Here is a 22,124-nt window from a genome sequence, read left to right on the forward strand (position 1 = left end):
CGGGGATGTGCGGCCACATTGACCCCCATTTTTCAACTCCCTCTCACCCAATGACCCCCTTTTTGTTTTACTGAACTTCCCTATCACCCATTTGTTATCCCTTTCACCAAAAGAACCCTTGAAAAAGTACCGGTAGGCTATTAGTGGGGAAAATTTTTGATAATCTTTCACTGAATTACCCAATTTTTGTATTATTTTTCTTCAAATGTTTGAAATTTTGTATCCGATTATCTTGACCCAAATTTTTCCCAGTTACCCCCTTTTTTGGTCAGATTTCCCCAATCTCACGGAAAGACCCATTTTTGGGACATTCTCGCTGAAACTTTGAGACCCCCTTTTTCAGTGTCTAGGTTCTCACCACATGATCCCCGTCACTTCCAAAGTTGAGTGCCCCCCCGCGGTGACATGTAAGGGGGGTCAGTCATTGGGTATACAAAATGAAAAAAACTGGGTCAATATGCCTAGGTATTAAATTTTGAGGGGGTCATTGGGCAGGACATTTTTTTTAAAAAGGGAGCAAAATTCTATTTAGTTTGCTCCATAATTATATATTTCATAGGCCCATAGCCTCCCGATGGGGCAATAGGCCTACGGTCTTAAAATTGACCTTGGTGCACTAATTTTTGTCAGGCCAAAGAGACTCGGGGGGGGGGGCAAAGATTTTGGGGGAGCAATTTTTGGCCGGGCCATGTCGAAAGTGGAAAAGTCAGATTTTGGGGGAAAGGGGAGTCATTTACAAACATCATTGAAAATCATCGGCCCGAGGTACGGTACACATAACATGCAGCCCTTAGTGGCTGACTGCCGTGATTTACGAAAATTGTTGGAGAAAAGATTGCCATAAAAATGTTTTTAAAGTTTTAAAAACACAAGGATCTGTCTAATTTGTCTTAATTTTATTTGAATGACATTTGAATGAGTGGGTCAGTCTTATGAGCTATTCTAAAATTAGTTTGGACGGTATACGTGCGATGGGAAGAGAAGTCCTTCAAATTCCTTCAAACTTGCATCAGTTCAAATGTAAAACGAATTGATATAGGCCAAACTGGCCAAAAGACATACAGATGATATTCATTTCACAATATTTGTTTTATTTATCAGACTCCACATAATCAAAAATCGTTAAATATATTGCACACAATATCTACTAGAGCAAAGTTTCTATCACATTTTGTTAAAAATTCATCACATGTTCCTCCTGATCCTCTATCTGTCCAAGCTCGTATATTCATTCAAAATTATTACAAATGACACCGGCACCACGAGCTAATAGTAAGGGGCATTTCGTGATCAACAGCCATTCCCACTTTGACATTCCCACTTTTCCCAAAAATTGTGAGATTTTTATTCTGAAAACCTCTAGCTACATAATGTTTATGCATGTACAAAAAATTGTTTTGCAGATAATTCGTTCAGCAAAAGAATCGTCAAATTTTGAATTACGTTCTGGTAAACACCAGAACGAAATTGCAATTAACACAGTGATGGTCAGTGTAATACACATGCATGACTCGTAAACGCAAATTCAGAATCTGTAAGAAAATTATAATTTTGATCTTTTTGAGTTTTGCAACTTGACCCTCTGTTACAAATGAATGGGGTTGATAACACGAGGAACTATTATAGTTTAGGCCTAGGGCCCTGGCCCCTGTGAGATGAGTGTTGCCAGAAAGTATTTTGAATAAACACATTTTCTTGAAACCTGTATCGGCTGCGTTTAGGGCCTATACATGTAGATACAGTTTCAGGTGACAAAACACAAACTATATACACTTTCATACTTTCTAAATTAAGATTAAAATTTCATTCTGTTAGATTGCAATGCACGATGAGCGATAAATCCAAGCTTAGATTAGAAATTCTTAATCGAATAGATTAAAATTAAGTTAATCTGCATTTATAAACTATATTAAGATTTAAACTGTTTTGGATTAAATTTTTGTCTTAATTTGGATTAATCTTGGATTACCATCTTCTTTAAAAAGTCAATCTAATGAATTTGAATTTCAATCTATAAGATTCAGATTTGCTCAATGTTTATCTATTAGAGTAAGAATTTTTAATTTCAGCTTGAATTCAACATAATTTTCTATGTGCAGTTTCATGAAACACTTATAAGCAACATTATAATCTTAACAAACTACTCTTTCTTACTATACCGTTTTCAACATACATTCATTGCCGTTTCAAGTGATAAAAGCATACACTTTAATACTCTTTACTTGAATAAACTACCTTATCTTACAGATTTTGATTTGATTTGATTGAACATTTCTACATGTAGGCCTACAGTTTCAAGCGATACTCTTATACTACCATTTCTAACAGTTTTGGTTGAATTGGATTCAACATTTCTACATTGTAAAGTTTCAGGTGATAAAAAAACCACTATATAATCTTAACAAAGTACTCTTTCTTAAAGTTTTTGGTTTGATTAGATTCAGCATCAGTATAAGTGATAAAGCTTACATACCGGTTATGCTCTTTACTTGAACAAACACCCTTTCTTACAGTTTTTGGTTTGATTAGATTTCTACATGATTGTACAGTTTCAAGCTGATTGTATAAAGTTTCAATACTCTTAACAAACTACCATTTTTAACAGTTTTGGTTGAATTGGATTCAACATTTCTACATACAGTTTCAGGTGATAAAAATCACCGTTTTTGGTTTGATCGAGTTAGATTGAACATTTCTAATATACAGACTTAGTTCGAAGTGATACTCTTAAACTACCTTTTCTATAACAGTATATTCTAATAGTTTTGGTTGAACAGTTTTTGACAGTTTTTGGTTTAATCAAATTAGATTGAATTACTTTCAAGTGATATATTCTTAACAAACTACATTCTCTAACAGTTTTGTTTGAATTGGATTCAACATTTTTTTACTGACATTGTACAGTTTCAGGTGATAAAAAAACCACTATAATCTTAACAAAGTACTCTTTCTTAAAGTTTTTGGTTTGATTAGATCACTAGATTCAACATCTACACAAGTGATAAACTTACATTACTTGAACAAACTACCCTTTCTTACAGTTTTTGATTAGATTGAATATTTCTACATAGTTTCAAGCAATACTCTTAATAAACTAACAGTTTTGGTCGAATCGGATTCAACATTTCTATACATTACACAGTTTCAGGCGATAAAACACTCTATATTCTTAGCAAACTATTCTTACAGTTTTTAGTTTGATTATAATCAACATTTATATACAATACAGTTACAGGCGATAGTACATTGAAAAAATACTCTTAACAAACTATATACTATTTCTTACCGTTTTTGGTTTGATTATATTCGACATTCTACATGTGAAGTTTCAGGTCATAACTCAACAAACACAAAACCTTATATTTAAATGTCGGGTTATATAAAGGATATTTATAAAAACATTTTAATAACATCCAAAAAACATTTTTGAAAACTTAATGTAAAACATTCTAAAACAGAAGTGCTGACAAAATATTTTGCAAAAATGTTTGCCCAAAATGTTTTACAATGAAGTTTTAAAACGTTTTCATGACCTTTACATATATAAACAAGACAATTAAATGTAATTGAAACGATAAAGTTTTAAGAACATTTTTTGTGTTTGCTATAGGAACAATTATACTCTTTCTTACAGTTTTTGGTGTTACTACATTCAACAGTTCTATACAAGTATAGTTTTAGGGGATAAAACATAACAAATTACTCTTTCTTACCGTTTTTGGTTTAATTAACATTTCTACATAATATCCAACGAAGCTTTATCTAAACTCGTATGCATAAAAATATAAAATCAATGTTTAAAGTGGAATTCAAACTGATTCACAGTGTTTTGTGGTTGTCATTTTTGCCATCTATAGTATAAGCAAACTATGGAGTAGTTCAGACGTCCGATGCAGAAGTTATGTATCCTCTAGGACACTTTGTGGCAAATTATCATGCCACCAGAAATATTTTGTAAAACTGTTCGTCAAAACGTGTAATGGATTTTTTTTGTCATGCAGCTTCATAACTTTTATTTATAAAAGTATAACAATAAAATGTTGCCAATAATATATTCTCCAAAGAGCCTTTCACCCAGAGAGTACGCGAGTCCGTCACAAAACTCTTCCAGTATTGTCCTGCTGATATCGCTATGCACTCTTAGATGGTCGACACAAGAAATTGTATTATTTGGATCTGAATCAAAAATATAATTTAAATGACTTTAAAATGTCACAAAAGCCATGTTGTCCATTTATGAAATCAACTCATTCTGACAGCTTGGTAATAAATCAGGAACAGCGTCTCGCAGCCACTGACCATCACGTCTAACAAAAGACTTGATATTGTCATTGAAAGTATAGTACTGGTTTCCAGTGATAAAATAGAGTCTGTTATTCGGCATCTTGTAAACGGCAGATATGTTGGCGAGTTGGTTGGGAATGTTCCTCCATCCTAAGGAATTCATAGTGACTGGTCCTGCTATCTTCCGATATCCTAGGTATTTGTATACGAGATTATCTGTGAAGAAAATGGAAGGATTGTACGATTGAATTCAGATAATAAGTGTACTATCTCTTACAATTACAAATTTTACGAAGTGTGTTATCTACTGAAGATAACACATACAAAGGTACTATCTACTGAAGATAACGCATAAGGTGTATTGTATAATAAAGGTAGGCCTACTACAGATACAAAGTCTATACTGAAGATGCCCATTACCCACATACAAAGTGCAGTGCTATCTACTGAAGATAACACAGATACAAAATGTATTACCTATACCAAATTAGCCGGTAGTATTTCTTTCACTTTACCTTTTTATTTAGAATGGATTGAAACCTTTCCTTTTTGAGTAATAAACCCAAGATTCAGTAGCTAAACCTCGATTTTTGCCATGATTCGTTGCCCAATTTGAGTTTAATGAGCTAAACCGTGGTGGATTTTTGACATGTTGGAGCTAAACCACAGTTTTGCTGCCAAAACTATGCAATGAGTTGAGTTTTGCTTTGTGACAGGAACCCTTTTTATACACTTGTTGATAATTAAGAAGGAAGTTGTTTGAACAAAGTTGGAACAAATTCTGTTTACAAACCTTTACGACAGAAAATTCGTTTTCCTACCAAGTGCCCAGATCATAAATGGTAATAAATGTAAACAAGTCAATATATTAGAACTGAGGATTTCACAATTGATTTAATGTAAATTTAATGTAACTCACCTTTTAAAAAGTAGATATACCCATCTTTATTAGATCTGTACGCTGCCTGAATGTCGCACGGTAAATGCATCCATCTTTCGGTGATGTTCCAACGGTTCACGATATGCTCGTTACGCTGGTCTAACTTCCATACCTGACAACCCTGTAGAAAATACAATTAAATATAGTCATTTTTGAACACATAAGGATAGAGATTTTGGGCCTATTATTTACTTGTGGCCAGTGTGGCATTTTACCAATGCCGATGTCTAAATTAATTAAGCAAACCGTTTAACGTTTTCGTAGTATCCGGTTGTCGGCCTGTTGAGATTGGATTTGGAATCGAGTCGGCAGCCTAGAGAATTGAATTGCTAGTTTTTAATAGTTTCCAATGGATTTGTTATTTAAACAAGTGGCCTAAGTAAAGCAATGCCGATTGTTCAGGTTGAAAAGCATTACTTTTGGTCTTTGAGTGACAGGTTTAAGGAGAAATAAGGGGTCTTTTGGTGACAGCGATGCCAAAAAGGGGTATTAACATTAACAGCAACGCACACGTCGCCCCACCCTGGAGGAGTTAACGTACCTTGAATATATACACGGAGTAGGCGAAGTAAAGAGCTGCATCAGGGTTCCCTGGAAATCCTAAACCAAAGAGTTTGCTTTGCGTGGAGACTGACCAATCAGAATCTGCACCTTTGTGCCACACGTAAGAGTCTAAAATGAAAATGAGAGACGTAAGTTGTGATTATTAACACATTAGATAAAATAAACTAAGACTTATGATATAGGTGATTCATTATGATGGCTATGATTTTTTGTAAATAATTTTTTAATGGATGTATCGTTCGTTTGTAACTTTCAAATTGTAACTTTCTTATGGAATCAGTGCTATCTTCAGTAGATAGCAAGCCGTTTTCTCATGGAATTATCTTTCTTATGGAATCAGTGCTATCTTCAGCAGATAGCAAGCCATTTTCTCATGGAATTATCTTTCTTATGGAATCAGTGCTATCTTCAGTAGATAGCAATTGTCTTTCTTGCAATTATGTTTTCTTATAGAATCAGTGCTGTTAGTTGTGATTTCTTACGACTAGTCCAATAAAATATCCACTTACTTGCAGACGTTTCGGAAACTGTCAGTTTCCTTTATCGATGCTATTGATGTAATGACGATCTGTATACAGCTGATGTTGACTGCTGCTTAGCAACTGAGTTGCCAGTTGCTTTCTTGTCAGTTATCAGATCGTCAAAAACGTGACTCAAGTTGTATCAGGAGAATAGAGGAGAATCAGTGCTGTCTTCAGTAGACAGCAATTCTCTTAATTATCTTTCCTATGGAATTAGTGCTATCTTCAGTAAATAGTACTGATTCTATCAGAAAGAGATAAGCTACGAAAAATAACACTGATTCCATAAGAAAGAGAGATGCTATCTACTGAAGATAGCACTGATTTTTTTTCAGAAATAGATCTAGATAATGCTATCTTCAGTAGATAGCATATCTCTTTCTAATGGAATAAGTGCTATTTTCAGCGGATAGTATCATGTCTTTCTGATAGAATCAGTGCTATCTTGAGTAGACAACTTAAGAATCGATGCTAATATTTTGAACATTCTAAAGCCAACTACGGTATAGTCTGAACCACTGTACGAGTAATCCACACTTGCATTAAATATCATAATGTGACAGTGAACATTAAAATGATGCGTTCACCCACTTGTTACGAAGTGACCAAATCTTACCTTTGAAAATGAAAGTGAATGCTCCATGTCGCTCGGACACCGCAGCATCAACAAACCCTGAACACGTGCTTACAAGTGGCAGCCAATTGACCATCTCCTGTCGTTCAGTCGTCGTTCTTACTGTTGTTGTAAGATCGTCAGTTCTTTCCGTAGATAGTTTCAGTGTTTGCAACAATGTGGTCCCAACCCCACTTTGAGTAGTCGATGCTGGTCTTTTGGTAGGAAGCGACGTGATCATTGTCCTGTTGTTGTTACCCTGCGTGGTTGTATTTACAGAAATGTTAGAAGATGGCGTGGACGTTGTTCTGGTGGAATTAATCTGTGCAGTTCTTGTCATATTTGTAACACTGTTCTCAGTTTCTGTGGTAGTTGGTCTTCCATTGCTAGTTAGAGTTGGAGTTGTCGTCTTGGCAGAAGTGGCATGAGATGGCGTGAGCATTGTTCTGGTGGTATCACTCTGTGTAGTTTTTTCTGTGGTTGCTGGTTTTCCATTTGGCGTTGTCTTCGTGAACGTGGTGGGATCAGTTTGAGTGGTCTTTGAGCTCGTGGTGATGGTTGTTGTAGGCATAGTTGTAGGGGTAGTCGGAACTGTAGTTGGTGGTTGCTTGGTCTCTTGGTTTTCTAGAATATATAAATGTAGTGATTACATCAGTTTATGAAGCCAAACTAAACACAATTCAATATAGCTTGACTATAGGACCGTAAACACGTGTTTGAAAAATGTAAAATGACAGTGTGCGTTTTATAAACTACACAACCGATGTTAGAGTGGTCCTAAGACAAAAATCTTTATTATATTTATTTCACATGTTAGACTTCCTTTTGCCAAAGCTTTGGTCGACATTTGTTGATGATTTTCACATGGTTAACATGGAAGAAGAGGAATAGAATATACTTTCTTGTTTTCTTAATGTCCTAATATGCATGGCAAATGACAGTAAGGTTGTTTTAGTCTCCGTGTATGTTACAATCTGTTTTAAAGTGAGTCAAATAGAAAAGTTAGCCTCAAACTCTTAGTGGTGCAAAGAGAAGATACACCTTTTACCATAAGGTCCGAGCGGTTTATCACTTTATCATCGGCAGTCACACAACCCAAAGCGAGGTTTGTTTATCTGATTCAAACATTACTGATACAGCAATGGTTTTTCATTTTTGTTTTAAGGAAGTTTTTAATATACACCCAAGATATACGGTAACATTTTGCAACAAAGTATTTTTTGACAAGCGGGCACACAAGATGGACAAGCATATACCAGAAATTAAAATGCAAAATGCTTCAAAACGCCACATGTATCTTCCCTTTCGTATTATTTGTCCCAAACACCTCCAGGTCATATACGTAATAGGCATATTTAAATCATTGGGCTATTCCACTTGAAATCCATAGGCCTACACCCCATATGGAAGACATGACTCCATTTGAAATCTACACTCACTCATAACAAAGTCTTTTGCTATCTACTGAAGATAGCATTATCTCTTTCTGTCAGAATCAGATTAAGGTCATGTTTCTTCCATAGGGGTGTATGGATTTCAACTGTAACAGCTCATTTTGTAGGCTAAACCCTTCGTAAGTACACTTACCTCCATATAAAAACTGTATTCCCAACTTATCATCATAATGGAGTTGAAAATCCTCCTCATATCCCCTGTAATATGGATACATAAGAGAATCCCGCACGTAGGAATGGACGAGGCCAAGGGCATGACCAAATTCATGAGCAGCCACAATAAACAGATCAGTGTAGTCAACTGCAAGGAATAGAAAGATTTAAGTATTAAATTTAGATTTAAAGGAGGATTTCGTGATCCTAGCATTCTCTTTTAATGACATTTTTCAGTAGATTACTGTAGATACAGTAGTAATACTGATTACGCGTTACGGTGGACGCTTTGGACCTGTTTTAAAAATTCTCCTTTCAAAAAAATGTATACTTTTACATACTTATCTTTGCTATAGTGAGTATAAAGTAACATTTTCCCTACAAAATGATCCCGCCAGTATCCTTAAATAAATACTAAATTAATGTACACTTACAGCGAGGTGGTGGACCAAGTGACCATCTTTCTTGATCATCAAAATGCACCCATCCACTTTCAGGTCGAAATGCGTGTGCGAGTACTTTTCCTTCGCCATCGAAAGGAGAACCATCACGGTGATCCCCGGTATAGAAGTTGATAACGATGTCGGCTTCACTTGCTGATGTTACTTCACGGAAAGACAATGCTGAGGCGTCGGCCCATAACTAATATTTTTAAAAAAGAACACAAACATCATGGAAAAGACATGTTAAATAAAAGCTGATTTTTGTTTGGTTAATTTGTTCGTTTTTTGTTTTTGTTTTTTTTTTTTTTTATTCCCTGTGCTTGGAACTGATGGAGGGAGAAAAGACATACATAATGAGCCATCAGTTCCCAACGATCATGAACAATAATTACATAATCAAAATATACTTTTTGAGCAACAGGTACAAAGAGAGACAGACGAGGCAAAGACTATGGACGAAGACAACGAACACTCACACTCATACAAAACATACAAAAGGACAGAAGACAAACAAGATAAAAGGATTCATATTCTACTCAAAAAAAAAAAAAAAAAACTAGCCATGATATATACATAATATACAAAATATAAAAGTTACTTGAAAAAAAAACACAATCAAATTTTATCGATGTCGAAAGAAAACTTTTTAAAGTGCTTGCCAAGATTGCCATTTTTCTCAGCAATTTTTCCATTTTAAATGACACCTCAAAATGGGGACATTTGAATCTTTGCTAGCAATTCATACAAACTGATCGACTCAAACAAATGTCGAGGGCGTGCCCTGGGCGCATTTTAGCTCAAATAGTCATTCCAAAGATCATTTTAAGAAATCATTATTATAACAGTTCTCCTTCTCTAATTCTGTGACTATAACCATGCATAATCAGGGATGAAACTCCACTTTTGACAAAAAGCTTGAAAAACAGCGTGAACAAAATGGCCCTAAAACGGACTGAAAATGTTTTTATTCTAGGCCAACTGACTGAGATTTATAAACACGACAATTAAAAAGTTTTACTTAAGACTGTCATTATAATACAAGTGTACTACTGGAATTTGGTACCTTTAGTGTTGGGAAGAATTCATCTTTTCGGTAAATCCCATAAGCCTTTGCGAGTACACCTGAGACCTCGTTATTTGACGTCACGCCGATCTGCGCCGATGCGCACATCGTTTATCGAACATCGTTATTGCGCATTGCAAGTCGGCGTGACGTCAATTGGCGAGTTCTCAGGTGTACTCGCAAAGGCTTATGGGATTTACCGAAAAGGTGAATTGCATAATGACGAAAGTCATGTTTGAAGCCATATCTAAGAGCAACTTGAACAAATAAAATAAATAAACATAAAACAAACAGACAAACAAAATGTTACGGTGAAAATACTCACGTCCCAGGCTTTCCTAATTGCCATTCGCTGAGGCTCTACTGGTAATCTTCGGGAAGTAGTCTCGATATAGTAGGTTAAATCAGTTTTGCTCCACATGTTGAAACTCACACGAAATTCAAAGACATCAGAATTACCGCATCGAGGGGTATTTAACAACTGTGTTGTAGCATCGTCAAGTACACCTAAATGAAATATAATCGAATTAGGTTATGATTTTGTTTTCAGTCCAGCATGGTCAGTGTTGTTATTGATATCCGGTCTGTTGCCGATGTGTGGAGGTGTTCAACATAAGTTCTGACCAGTGACCACCTACATACATCATTATGTAAGAACTTGAAATACACTGGACCAAATTTCGTACCCTGTGGTACACCACCAGCTACCACCCGCAAAAAGAAATTCATAACGTAGTCCACAAAGCCTATGCTATATTGTGGTTAGAGCTCAATATAATAGCCTACATAAATTTACATTTACTCACAAATACCTCGTGGAGGCTGAAATAATGTGGTCTCCTAGCTTTAGAGCCCATTAGAACCACCTATATATTGAAATTAAACACATTCGTTTGTGTGATTGTCTATTATATATATTACTTATTTCTTTACCTGTAGGTGGTAACCCGGCGTAGAGTTGGAATTTGATGAGCGCTTCTGTCACATTACGCGTATCACCTTGGCCTGGGTTGAAGAGCGGCAATGGAAGGTATCCGAAATACGTCAAGTAATTCTGTGAAAAAAGGTTACAAAATACAAAATATTGATGTTTATAGATAAATAGTTGTAACTATTATGCAATATATATATTGCTATCTTCAGTAGATAGCAAACATTTGTACCATAAGCAATATCACCGCACAAAACTATCTTCAGTATACAACTATTGATATCTGGTCTGTTGCTGCTGCTATTGAAGTCACTGCACGTCGTGACTATGCACCATACATTGCTATCTTCAGTAGATAGCACATATTTGGACCATAAGTAATATCAAAACTATCTTCATTATAATATACAACTATTGATATCTGGTCTGTTGCTGCTGCTATGAAGTCACTGCACGTCGTGACTGCACTATACATTGCTATCTTCAGTAGATAGCACATAATTATATATTTGTACCACCACTATCTTCAGCATATACAACTATCATCATTTTCTTTCAATCATATACTTTTATGCATACATTGTATACTTTCTCAAAGAATAACAGCAGTGTGTTAAATGTGTTAATGCTTTTGATGAGAATTAATAAGTTTGAATTATATACATACAATAGTGTATGTGTTTAAACGGTATTAGACTGGTTCTATTTTTGGAAAAATCGCGTTCCAACCGGAAAGTTAGGCAACCAGCTTATGTTTGTTAAATCTGGTATCCTATAACTCGAATCTGTTGTCTGCCAAGCAGTATTTTGAGACCATGACCTTCATATCCGAAATTCACAGTGCATTTCTTAGTATATCATTGTCAATAACGAAATTGGTTGGGTGTCTATTGTATTTCTTGGATCGCTTTAATCGCTAACGCATTGAATATCGGGATATATAAAGGGTACAAAACATTTTAACATGTTTTAAAGTTGATGCAAAACATATATAAAGTGTTATTATGTATGTTATTTAAACTGGTATTAAACTGGTTTTCATCATACTTCAACAACCGCTCACAATTTGTTTCTATCAATAACACTATTTCTAAAGCGCATGTGCCAAAGGAGGGTGTTCCACAAGGATCTGTGATTGGACCACTATCATTTACCATGTACACAGCCCCTCTGGAGGATGTTATTAATGCTCATGGCTTCAGTAAAATGATTTATGCCGATGACACTCAAATATATATTGTGCTCGATGAATGTGAACGTTCATATTTTCTTCCAAAGCTTGAAAGATGTATAAACGACATTAAAACCTGGTCAAACATGAACGATTTAAAACTAAATGAGGACAAAACGGAAGTAATCCATATCACATCTCGTTTTAGACATAATTCACCTTTACCACCTGTTCAAATTTGTGACTCATTTATCCAACCTGTAAATAATGCTCGCAATCTTGGTGTAATTGTCCAGAATGATCTGAGAATGGATTCTTTTGTTAATAACATTTGTCGCTCAGCATCTTTTGCTCTGTATAAAATTGGCCAGATCAGAAAATATCTTGATAAAATTGTACTGAAATGCTTGTTCACGCTTTTATTACATGTCGCCTTGACCAATGCAATAGTCTTCTTTACGGTTTACCCGACTCACAGATCTCCAAACTCCAACGAATTCAAAACTCGGCTGCCAGATTAATTTCGCTTACTAAGAAACGTGATCACATTACTCCAATCCTTCATGATTTACATTGGCTACCTGTGAAATACCGCATTAGGTATTATACAAAGTTCTCCTCCTCACTTATAAATGTATTATGGTCTTGCACCTGTCTATCTTCAAGAACTTATACAGCATTACACGCCTCCACGTAGTCTTCGATCGTCAACACAATTTCGTCTAACTAGCTCATCATTTTCTACTCAGTATGGTCATCGCTCATTTTCTATTGCTGCCTCTGAACTTTGGAACAGTTTACCATTACATGTGAAAAACTCTCAGACTGTTAATCAGTTTAAAACATCTCTGAAAACTTATTTATTTAAAATTGCATACTAATGTTTATTTGTTATGTTTTTGTCTATGTATAATTTGTTTAAGCGCTTAGGGACTTTGGTGTAAAGCGCTATTATAAGCATGGTTTATTATTATTATTATTATTATTTAACAAAACAATATTATTAAACGTTTTATTTGCACTAGATATATTATAATAACATTTGAAAAAAAAACCAACGAAAATGTTGCCGTTGTACATTTCATGCAAAACGTTTTTATGTCCATTTTTATGTAAATAAAAAGTTTCGAAAACGTTTGTGTTTTAGAAATCTATTTTGTGTCTTTTAATGTCGGCTTGTCACTTAAGAAATTTATTGTGTGTCTTTGATGTCACTTGTCACTTCAAAAATTCATACTTGTCAATAACGTCTATTGTATTCCTTGACACATTGAATCGATCAGTTGACCATATCAAATTATCAATTATGCAAATTTCATAATTCCTTTATAGTTTTATAATTCCATTATTGTTATTTAGCTAAATGCAATAACACATACAATAGCATATCATAATTCCATTTTGTACATAATAATAATTCTATTATCATTGCACTTAGCCGAGTAAGTGGGTGTGGCAAACAATTGTAGGGTCCACGCTAAATGACAATAAATGAATATTTATTCTGCTATAGAGGGCCTGCTTGAAAAGCAGTGCTTGTCACTGAAGCAGTATTACCCTCAATAAAGAAAGAATAAATAAATAAATAAATAAAATAAATATATATACCAACAATTTCATTGTTGATAGGTTGTACATGACAATTAAGAAGTTTATTTTTAACATCAAATATAAACCTATTCATAATTGGTAATTTAAACTTATGACCTCAGCACAAAAATTAAGACGTACCTCAAATTTTCGGTCACAACTTTGACCTTCATCTGGAGACTGGCAATCCAGATGAAAGTTGTGACCTAAAATTTGAGGTACGTCTTAATTTTTGTGTTGAGATCATAAATTTAAATTACTAATTATGAAATTTACCAACACAGATGAACTTTTATGCTAATAAATCTATTCACTTATTTCAATCATCAACACACAAAATGTACAATAAGTGTAAGCAATTTACATAATACTACTTCATCAATACACATATCTACAGTAGACGTATTGCTTAAATATAATGTACTTCATCATTACACAGATCTACACAGGGTCTGGATCTACATCAAATAACCTATTTTACATATTTCATCAATAACCCGGGAATCATGGAAACTTTTGGGCCTCATAACTTCTAAATTGTTGGTCTAAAGTATACTATAGGCCCCTACTTACTTAGAATGAAAATGACCTGATGAATCCATCTGTGAGGCCATGCAAAAATGCTCAGTTTTGGAGAAAAAAATGGGTGCTTTTGGGGGGACCAAATTTGTTCGGTCAAATTTTTTTAGGAACAGTTTTTTAAATTTTTTTTTTTGGAATTTGGATCAACTTTGAGAAATGTGCACCAAAAATGGTTAGAAAATGCCCAATTTTGCCCAAAAATCATTAAAAAAGCCTGATCTTCACCCAAATTTCATTTTTTACGAATACTGCTACAAAAAGACTTGTATTATATGACTACTTGGACTGAGACTATAGTATACCAGAATACGTGTCTCAGCAAATACCCCAATTATGGTTGGGAAGGGGGAAAATATTATCGCAATTTCTCTTTCAAACCTGTCAAAGTATTCGTCTGGCCCCACTGATCCCAGAAATATAAAGTTTGTGTGCGTATGGGCGCAAAAGGTCTAAGATCGATATCCATGTTATGCATGGGTCAAAAGTCAAAGTTGCTCCAATTTTCGTAAATAAATTCGCCTAGCTTAGAGGTTCCAGAAAAATAGTAGTTTGCACTATCTGAGATGTAATGGTTATTATGTTACACAACAAAGAGTTAAAAGATATACAGGATTTAATGACATTTATTTACGAAATTCATATCGCAAATAGTATAATAAAAAACTTATTCTTTTCCTGAATCCGTTGACAATTTGCCACCATTTTTACAGAAATCTGAGCAACTTAAAATTGTCACCCCTACATAACATGCAAATTGACCTTGGACCTGTTGAGCCTCATAACTTGGTGTTCTACGCGCAAATATGCTACATTATCCTTAGGCCCAGACGAATAATTCAATATGTTTTAGTCAATTTGGAGCATGTTTAATTTGGTAAACATTGAATGATTGGTGAAAACTCATTCCAAAATACCACAATATTTAATATTAATAATTCGTTGGGCCCGCTTTCTCTGGGACACCATACTACGGACATATCGCGACATTTAGAAACCGTCCTTTCCAAAACTTACAGAACATCGTAAGCAAAAAACTAAAGAGCAAAATCATAAACACATCAGAAAAACGCTGCTGCAAAACAGTCTAACGTCTAACATGTTATGAAAATGTTTGCAAAAATTTAACATTAACATTTTGACAACAAATGTTGTTGCATAGTGTTTTTTATTTAACCTATATTTTAAACACGTTTTCATGACCTTTATATATAACCCGACAATTAATATTATTAAAATGTTTGAACCAAACCAATAAATTCTTTAAAACGTATTTGTGTTTACTGGGATATTGTCATTGCATTCCGTAATTACATGAAATAATATTAATGTTATTATAATGTTACTTACCTTGACGTCATTCAAATGCACTACGTCCGATCCATCAGATTCACTAACAGTCAGCTGTGTACACGCAGCAATTACTGCAATCAAAAATACCGCGCACGGCGACATTGTGTAGCTTTGACTTTACTATAAGCTGAGAACGTTTTCTAAATAAAGCAGCCGACTAAGATACACAGTTAAGATACAACGTATCGAAGAAACAAATTTGGAACCTTTTGACACAAGTTGTACAGAAGTTATGAACTCAATTCCGATGTGAGCAATATTAATAAGCATGAGATATTATTGGTAAAGGTCAGTTCATAATCCAATCAGCCAATCACAATAGTTTGCCCTATTTCCTACTTCATAATCCAGGCAACCAATCACAATCGTTTGCCTTATTTCCCCTCATGTACATCCTTTTAAGATCAATAATGAAACTGTTTGTATATTTACTCCTTTATTGTCATTTAGCTAAGTGGCCCCCGGAAGTGGCCCCTAGACAGACAACCACTTTCGTGATTGACATGTGACATACGAAGACACACGATGAATTTCACAAGTGACAGGTGGCATTAAAAGACAAACAATAAATTTCTCAAGTCGACAAGTGGCATTAAAAGACGCAAAATAAAATTCTTAAGTGACAAGTCACCAAGTGACATTAAAAGACGCAAAATAAAATAATTAAGTGCCAAATCACCAAGTGACATTAAAAGACGCAAAATAAAATTCATAAGTGACAAGTCAACAAGTGACATTAAAAGACACATAATAAATTTCTGAAGTGACAAGTCGCAACTAATTTCAAGTGACAATTCGCCAAGTGACATTAAAAAACGCAAACTAATTTCTGAAGTGACAAGTCACCAAGTGACATTAAAGCCATATTATAACATTTGCTGAGGAGGACGCCCTCACTGATTTTTTTAAATTCACTTTTTTACACGATTATATTGTACTTTATTAAACCAATATACCCTGCAAAATTCAAGACTCTAGGTGCTGTAGTTTTGTCAAAATCCGAGATTTTGAATAAAGCGCCGGAACCGGCGTCTTATTATTACGATGGAATTATTAGTCGAACGCATACACGATGTTCATAACACACAGTACACACGGCGTGCAGGACGGTGATCTACACAACAAAGGGTCGTACCATAACATGACCGAAGGAGTGGTACGTATAGAGGCCGTCAGCCTTTCGCCATCTTGTGGGTACAAATGATTGTGTGTTCACGCGTCGGACACTACGCGCAGGGCGCAGCTTGCCACGCAGCTGTTATCGCGCCTCAACGCGGTGATTTTGCTGCTCACGCATGGAGATCGAACGACCATCACAGCGTGTACCCACAAGATGGCGGCATATGACGTCACGCTGACGGCCTCTATTGGCGACATACGCGCTGGTAGTAAATTCCAATTTACTTTGCTTTGCCGTAGTTGTTCGGCTCAAAAATAAAAGGGGATATATCTGACAGTAAAAACTAACATTTTATGTCAAAGAATTGCTAATCTATTTTGTATGATAATGTTATAATATTGCTTTAAAAGACACATAATAAATATCTGAATTGGCAAGTCGACCGGTGGCATTAAAAGACACAAACTAAGTTTCTAAAATAAAAAATGTTTTTGGTTTTGGTCGAAACGTTGTAATGACATAAAAATGTCGTGTCATTTTATAACGGTCATGAAAATGTTTTGTATGAAACACACAACAGCAACATTTTCTTTTTTTTCCAAATTTTATTGCAAACGTTTATCGATTTTTTGTTGTTGACACATAAATAACATTATGTAAGAATGTTTGCAGCAAATTTAAAAGATGTTAAAATGTTTTTTGTAATACAAGCCAATAGACAATCGGATAATGTATTTCAAATCACTGTTAATGTTATGTCTAAACGATATATCACCAAAGTACCTTATCAACAAAGCATAATGTTAACACCAGACAAGCTGCGTCCATTTATCTCTGCCGCCTTGCACAAATGGTTATGACAATGGCTACTTTAAATCATCTTTTTCGTACAGTGGGGTTGAGTTTTGGAATAAATTGAGTAATGATGTAAGAAGTTCGACAAATGTGCAGATTTTCAAGCAAAGATTCAAGTCTTAAAAATTTGCGCATGACTTGTTAATGATGTGTTTTTATTTTACTTTGAAAATTGTATACATTTCTGTATTTTAATTTTGTATCTAATAGTTGTATATTTTATATAAATTGCATGTTGATAATTGTTGCCTTGTAATATGTAAATGTATTGCAGGGCCCCAAGACCAGCTATTGGCTGAATTGGGTTACCCTGCAAAAATATGAATAAAATGAAAATGAAATGACATACACCGGACATACACAACCAATTTCGTTATTGACAAGTGATATACTAAGACACACGATGAATATCTTAAGTGACAAGTCGACAGAAGACATTAAAAGACACAAAATAAAATAAAAACATAAAAGCAATGTACTATACTTCATCAATAGAAAATAGAAATGAAAAGATCTGGCAAAATAATAAAAACATCAGTACTGACAAAGTTGAGGCCCATTCAAATACATTTTATATATTGTCGGTGTATAAATCACAGATGTCATGTAAGCGCCTTATTTTGTCTTAAATACACAGCTTTCGGTTGAACCACTAGCAGGCTATGTTAACACACCTATGACAATGACAAATGTATACCAAAATCTGGCAAAAAGTGACATTAAAAGACAAAAAATTAATTTCTTAAGAGACAAGTTAACAAGTGGCATTCAAAAAAAGACACACGATGAATTGACAAGTGGCATTAAAATACACAAAATAATTTCTTAAGTTACAAGTGACATTAAAAGGGCATTTCGTGATCCACATCCTCATCCCCCCACTTTTCTCAAAAAAGTTGAGATTTCTATATCACTGGAAACCTCTGGCTACATAATGTTTATGTACAAAATGATTTCTTGCAGATTAATTTGTTTAGTAAAGATATCGTGAAATTTAAATTTCGTTCTGGTGCACCAGAACGAAATTACAACGCATTGTCTATGGAGCAGTGTAATAGTATACATATATAATCATGCATAACTCGCGAACGCAAAATCGGAATCAACTGAAATTTTGGGAATAGGTTTTTTCGTGGATATCTAATGAAAAATGACATAAATAGAGGATGCTAGGATCACAAAATACTCCTTTAAGAGACACAAAATTAATTTCTTACGTGACAATTCGACAAGTGACATTAAAAGACAAAATAAATTTCTGAAGCACAAACGTTTTAATGGCATAAAAATCAATACACATATCTACAGCAGACGTATTGCTTAAGGGTAGACGAGGCACACCGACACCGCCTGGCTAATAATTATTTGGTGCAGAAGGGACACTAAAATGAATACACGGGATCGATACACGTGAATTGCTATGCACGATTTTGATATCAGACGAAAATCTTCTGATACCGGGTTAGAAAATGATGAATATCTCCCGTCATGATTTTTTCTCAAGAAACCAGATTTGGTCTCATAAACTTGGAAATACGTGTTGAACAGATATGATAGTCGCTAGAATGCGCTTTGAAAATTGGCCGTGCGCTTTGAACTCAAAATTTGACCATTTTATATTGCGTTGGTCCTGTTATGGACTACAGCGTGCAGCGTGTAGTACAGCTGCACTCACTGTAGGCAGTATAAAAGTCGATGACCATTGACCTCAATGGGGTATACAAGCTTAATCACGCACAACCAAGATCGATTACCCGGCTATTGTGAGTAGCCTTAGTTATGTCCCTCGACTAATTATTAGTTTAAAAGAGCTTTAAAGGTTTGAACCAAATGGCTAATCGTGGCTGTGGATTTAACCTACCATGGCGATTCCTGCCATGAAGATATAGGGTCGAAGACACTGTGCGAGGTATTGTTGGTCGAAGCAACCAAAAAATCATTATATAGATCAATATATTATTGACAAATAACACCTTGATGTTTTGCAAAAGTTTATTCTACAAATATTATAATTTGCAAACGTGCTTAATTTATTGTTGGAAATGAGTTATGTACGTTTTACAAAAGTGTTGTTGTTTCAGCCTTCTTTACAACATAACTCAAGAACCACAGTACCTACAAAAGTATATCTGTGGTATTTGAATTCTTCTATGCGCTCGCTATGAAATGAGCAATGCAGTTTTTGGCAAATATACCATTCGCAAGATGCTGTGAACTACCAAATCGCAACCGTTTAAAATAATTAATAACCTTAAAGCAAGGTATATTACTTCATCAACACACATATCTACAGTAAACGTAAAGCAATACTTCATCAATACACAGATCTACAGTAGACGTATTGCTTAAGGCCGTATAAAATTAATGTTTTGGTTCTCGTCCAGAGGATTTTCATGAATTGATGAGGGAGGGAGTTTTTTTTGTTTGTTTGTTTTTTTTCAATGTAAAATTAGCATTGTCAGTAGTTTTCGGTCTTCTCCAACAGTGCTCGAGGAAACGATGAGGCCCTTTTTTAAAATGTGAAATTCTGAGGGATAAACCCCCTAGAGTACCACAAAAAGACTTGGAAGTGATGCTTGTTCTCTAATAAACTTATTTATATGTATGAAGATTTCATAAATCATTCCAAAGTCTAAAAAATTGAAAAATCTAAAAAAAAAAAAAAAAATCTGACAAATCCCAGAAATTGAGGAGGAGGGACGAGAACCAAAATATTAATTTTACACGGCCTAAAGCAATGTACTACTTCTTCAATACACATATCTACAGTACTAGTAGACGTATTTCTTAAAGTAATGTAGGCCCCTACTATATACTTCATCAATGGGCCTAATCTACAGTTGCTGTAGACGTAAACAACAGGCCTACATAACCTCAATATAATTATATAGCATTGATGTCACTACCGAACTGGAAGCGAATCAATGTATATCAGTTTAACATGCTATCTACCGTTAAATATATAAAAATTAAAGAATGTCTGAAAAATGTTAAAAAATTATTTGGCAAAGATGACACATTTTTGTTAGAATGTTACAGCAAAATTACTTTTCTGAAATTTGAATCTTACTCATCTTGATATGAGTTTGGTCGAAACGTTTTTATGACATAAAAGTGTCGTAAATAGGTCATGATAACGTTTTGTATGAAATACACAGCAGTAAACATTTTCTTTTCAAATGTTATTGTAACATATTAATTTTGTTGCAAACATTATAGAATGTTTTGCAGCAACATTAAAACATGTTGAAATGTCTTAACCCTTTATATAACTCGATATTTAAATGTGTTCTGGCAAACTTTTTTTTTCAGTTCAATTCAATTCAATTCAATTTCTAACATTTTTGCGAATGTTTTCGAAAACGCGATGTGTTTGTTGGGTTAAAGTGCGCGAGCACTCAATAGGAATAATTATTTCAAAAGAAATATGAAGAATTGAGTATTTTTAGCGGGATTTTTAGAGCAATGCGAGTAGCAGCCTTACTACAGATACTCTCTAAATGTAAAAGAGTGAACACTCAATCCCAGTGATTCACTTATAAAATCACTCAAAAAAAGAGTGAAATAGGTTTTTTAACTTTAAAACCTCTCAAAAAAGAGTGAAAACCCTTCTAAAGAGTGAATTTCAACTCGTTCAAGGAGTAATGAAGAGCAATACGTTTTTAGAGTTGTCTTAATTCATTTAACTCCTTGAAAGAGTTAAAATTCACTCTTTTAGAGTGGTTATCACTCTTGTTAGAGTGGTTTTAAAGGTAAAAACACATTTCATTCGCATTTTGCATTTAGGTTTTCAGGCCACCGAAAACAAATATTCTTAATTTACATTACATTTATAGGGCTAAACAAAATAATAGTTTTGTCTCATGTCATGTTCCCCGCTCGCATTTGATTTATGCTGCGCGTTTCCTCGAGCATCATTGCCATTCGCCACTTGCACGGTTCCGCCATTATGCACTATGTGCGGGGAGAGCCTCGAACTGGCAGCATACATGAATGGGAATTGAACCAGTCATATAACATTCTGTGTAAGGTTACGTAATTCTTCCTTTCATGTATGCTGCCAGTTCGAGGCTCTCCCGCATATAGTGCATAATGGCGGAACCGTGCAAGTGGCGAATAAGTTGAATTTTATTGAAATATATTTTAACGAAATTTGGTCGAAAACGGTTTATTATATCAATGTTCAATTTCAATTTTGTTTCTGCTCACTTTGCAACTCCGAAATTGTAACGCTAGTTGTAGCCTGTATTTCAGCTAAACACAGCCAAATAAAAAACCGCATTTGCATTCAAACTGGGACATGAGACAAAACTATTATTTTGTTTGGCCTAGGGGATGTCGGGTAAGTGAGCCACCTTTTCATATTAATGTATCAATAAAGTAAACGTGAGGGCAGCATACCGTATACTTCGGTAATGTAAATGATTAAAACTTTTTTGGCTGAACCATGAAATGGTATCGCCTATGGCTATAATAGTGTGTTTATACTA

General features: G+C 34.7%; 1 protein-coding gene across 1 annotated transcript; it reads right to left on the reverse strand.

The window, feature by feature from the left end:
• Window positions 1-2,293: 2,293 nt before the first annotated feature.
• LOC140164579 (50 kDa hatching enzyme-like) lies at window positions 2,294-15,888 on the reverse strand. The gene is made up of 9 exons (XM_072187884.1): window positions 15,657-15,888; window positions 10,969-11,089; window positions 10,361-10,542; window positions 8,964-9,171; window positions 8,510-8,677; window positions 6,926-7,546; window positions 5,766-5,896; window positions 5,204-5,345; window positions 2,294-4,500 (listed from the first exon to the last, which is right to left on the reverse strand). The coding sequence occupies exons 1-9, from the start codon at window positions 15,759-15,761 to the stop codon at window positions 4,235-4,237; spliced, it is 1,944 nt and encodes a 647-aa protein (XP_072043985.1). The 5' UTR covers window positions 15,762-15,888; the 3' UTR covers window positions 2,294-4,234.
• Window positions 15,889-22,124: the final 6,236 nt, after the last annotated feature.

The sequence above is a fragment of the Amphiura filiformis genome, chromosome 11 (genome assembly GCF_039555335.1).
Source record: "Amphiura filiformis chromosome 11, Afil_fr2py, whole genome shotgun sequence".
In the NCBI taxonomy this organism is placed as follows: domain Eukaryota; kingdom Metazoa; phylum Echinodermata; class Ophiuroidea; order Amphilepidida; family Amphiuridae; genus Amphiura; species Amphiura filiformis.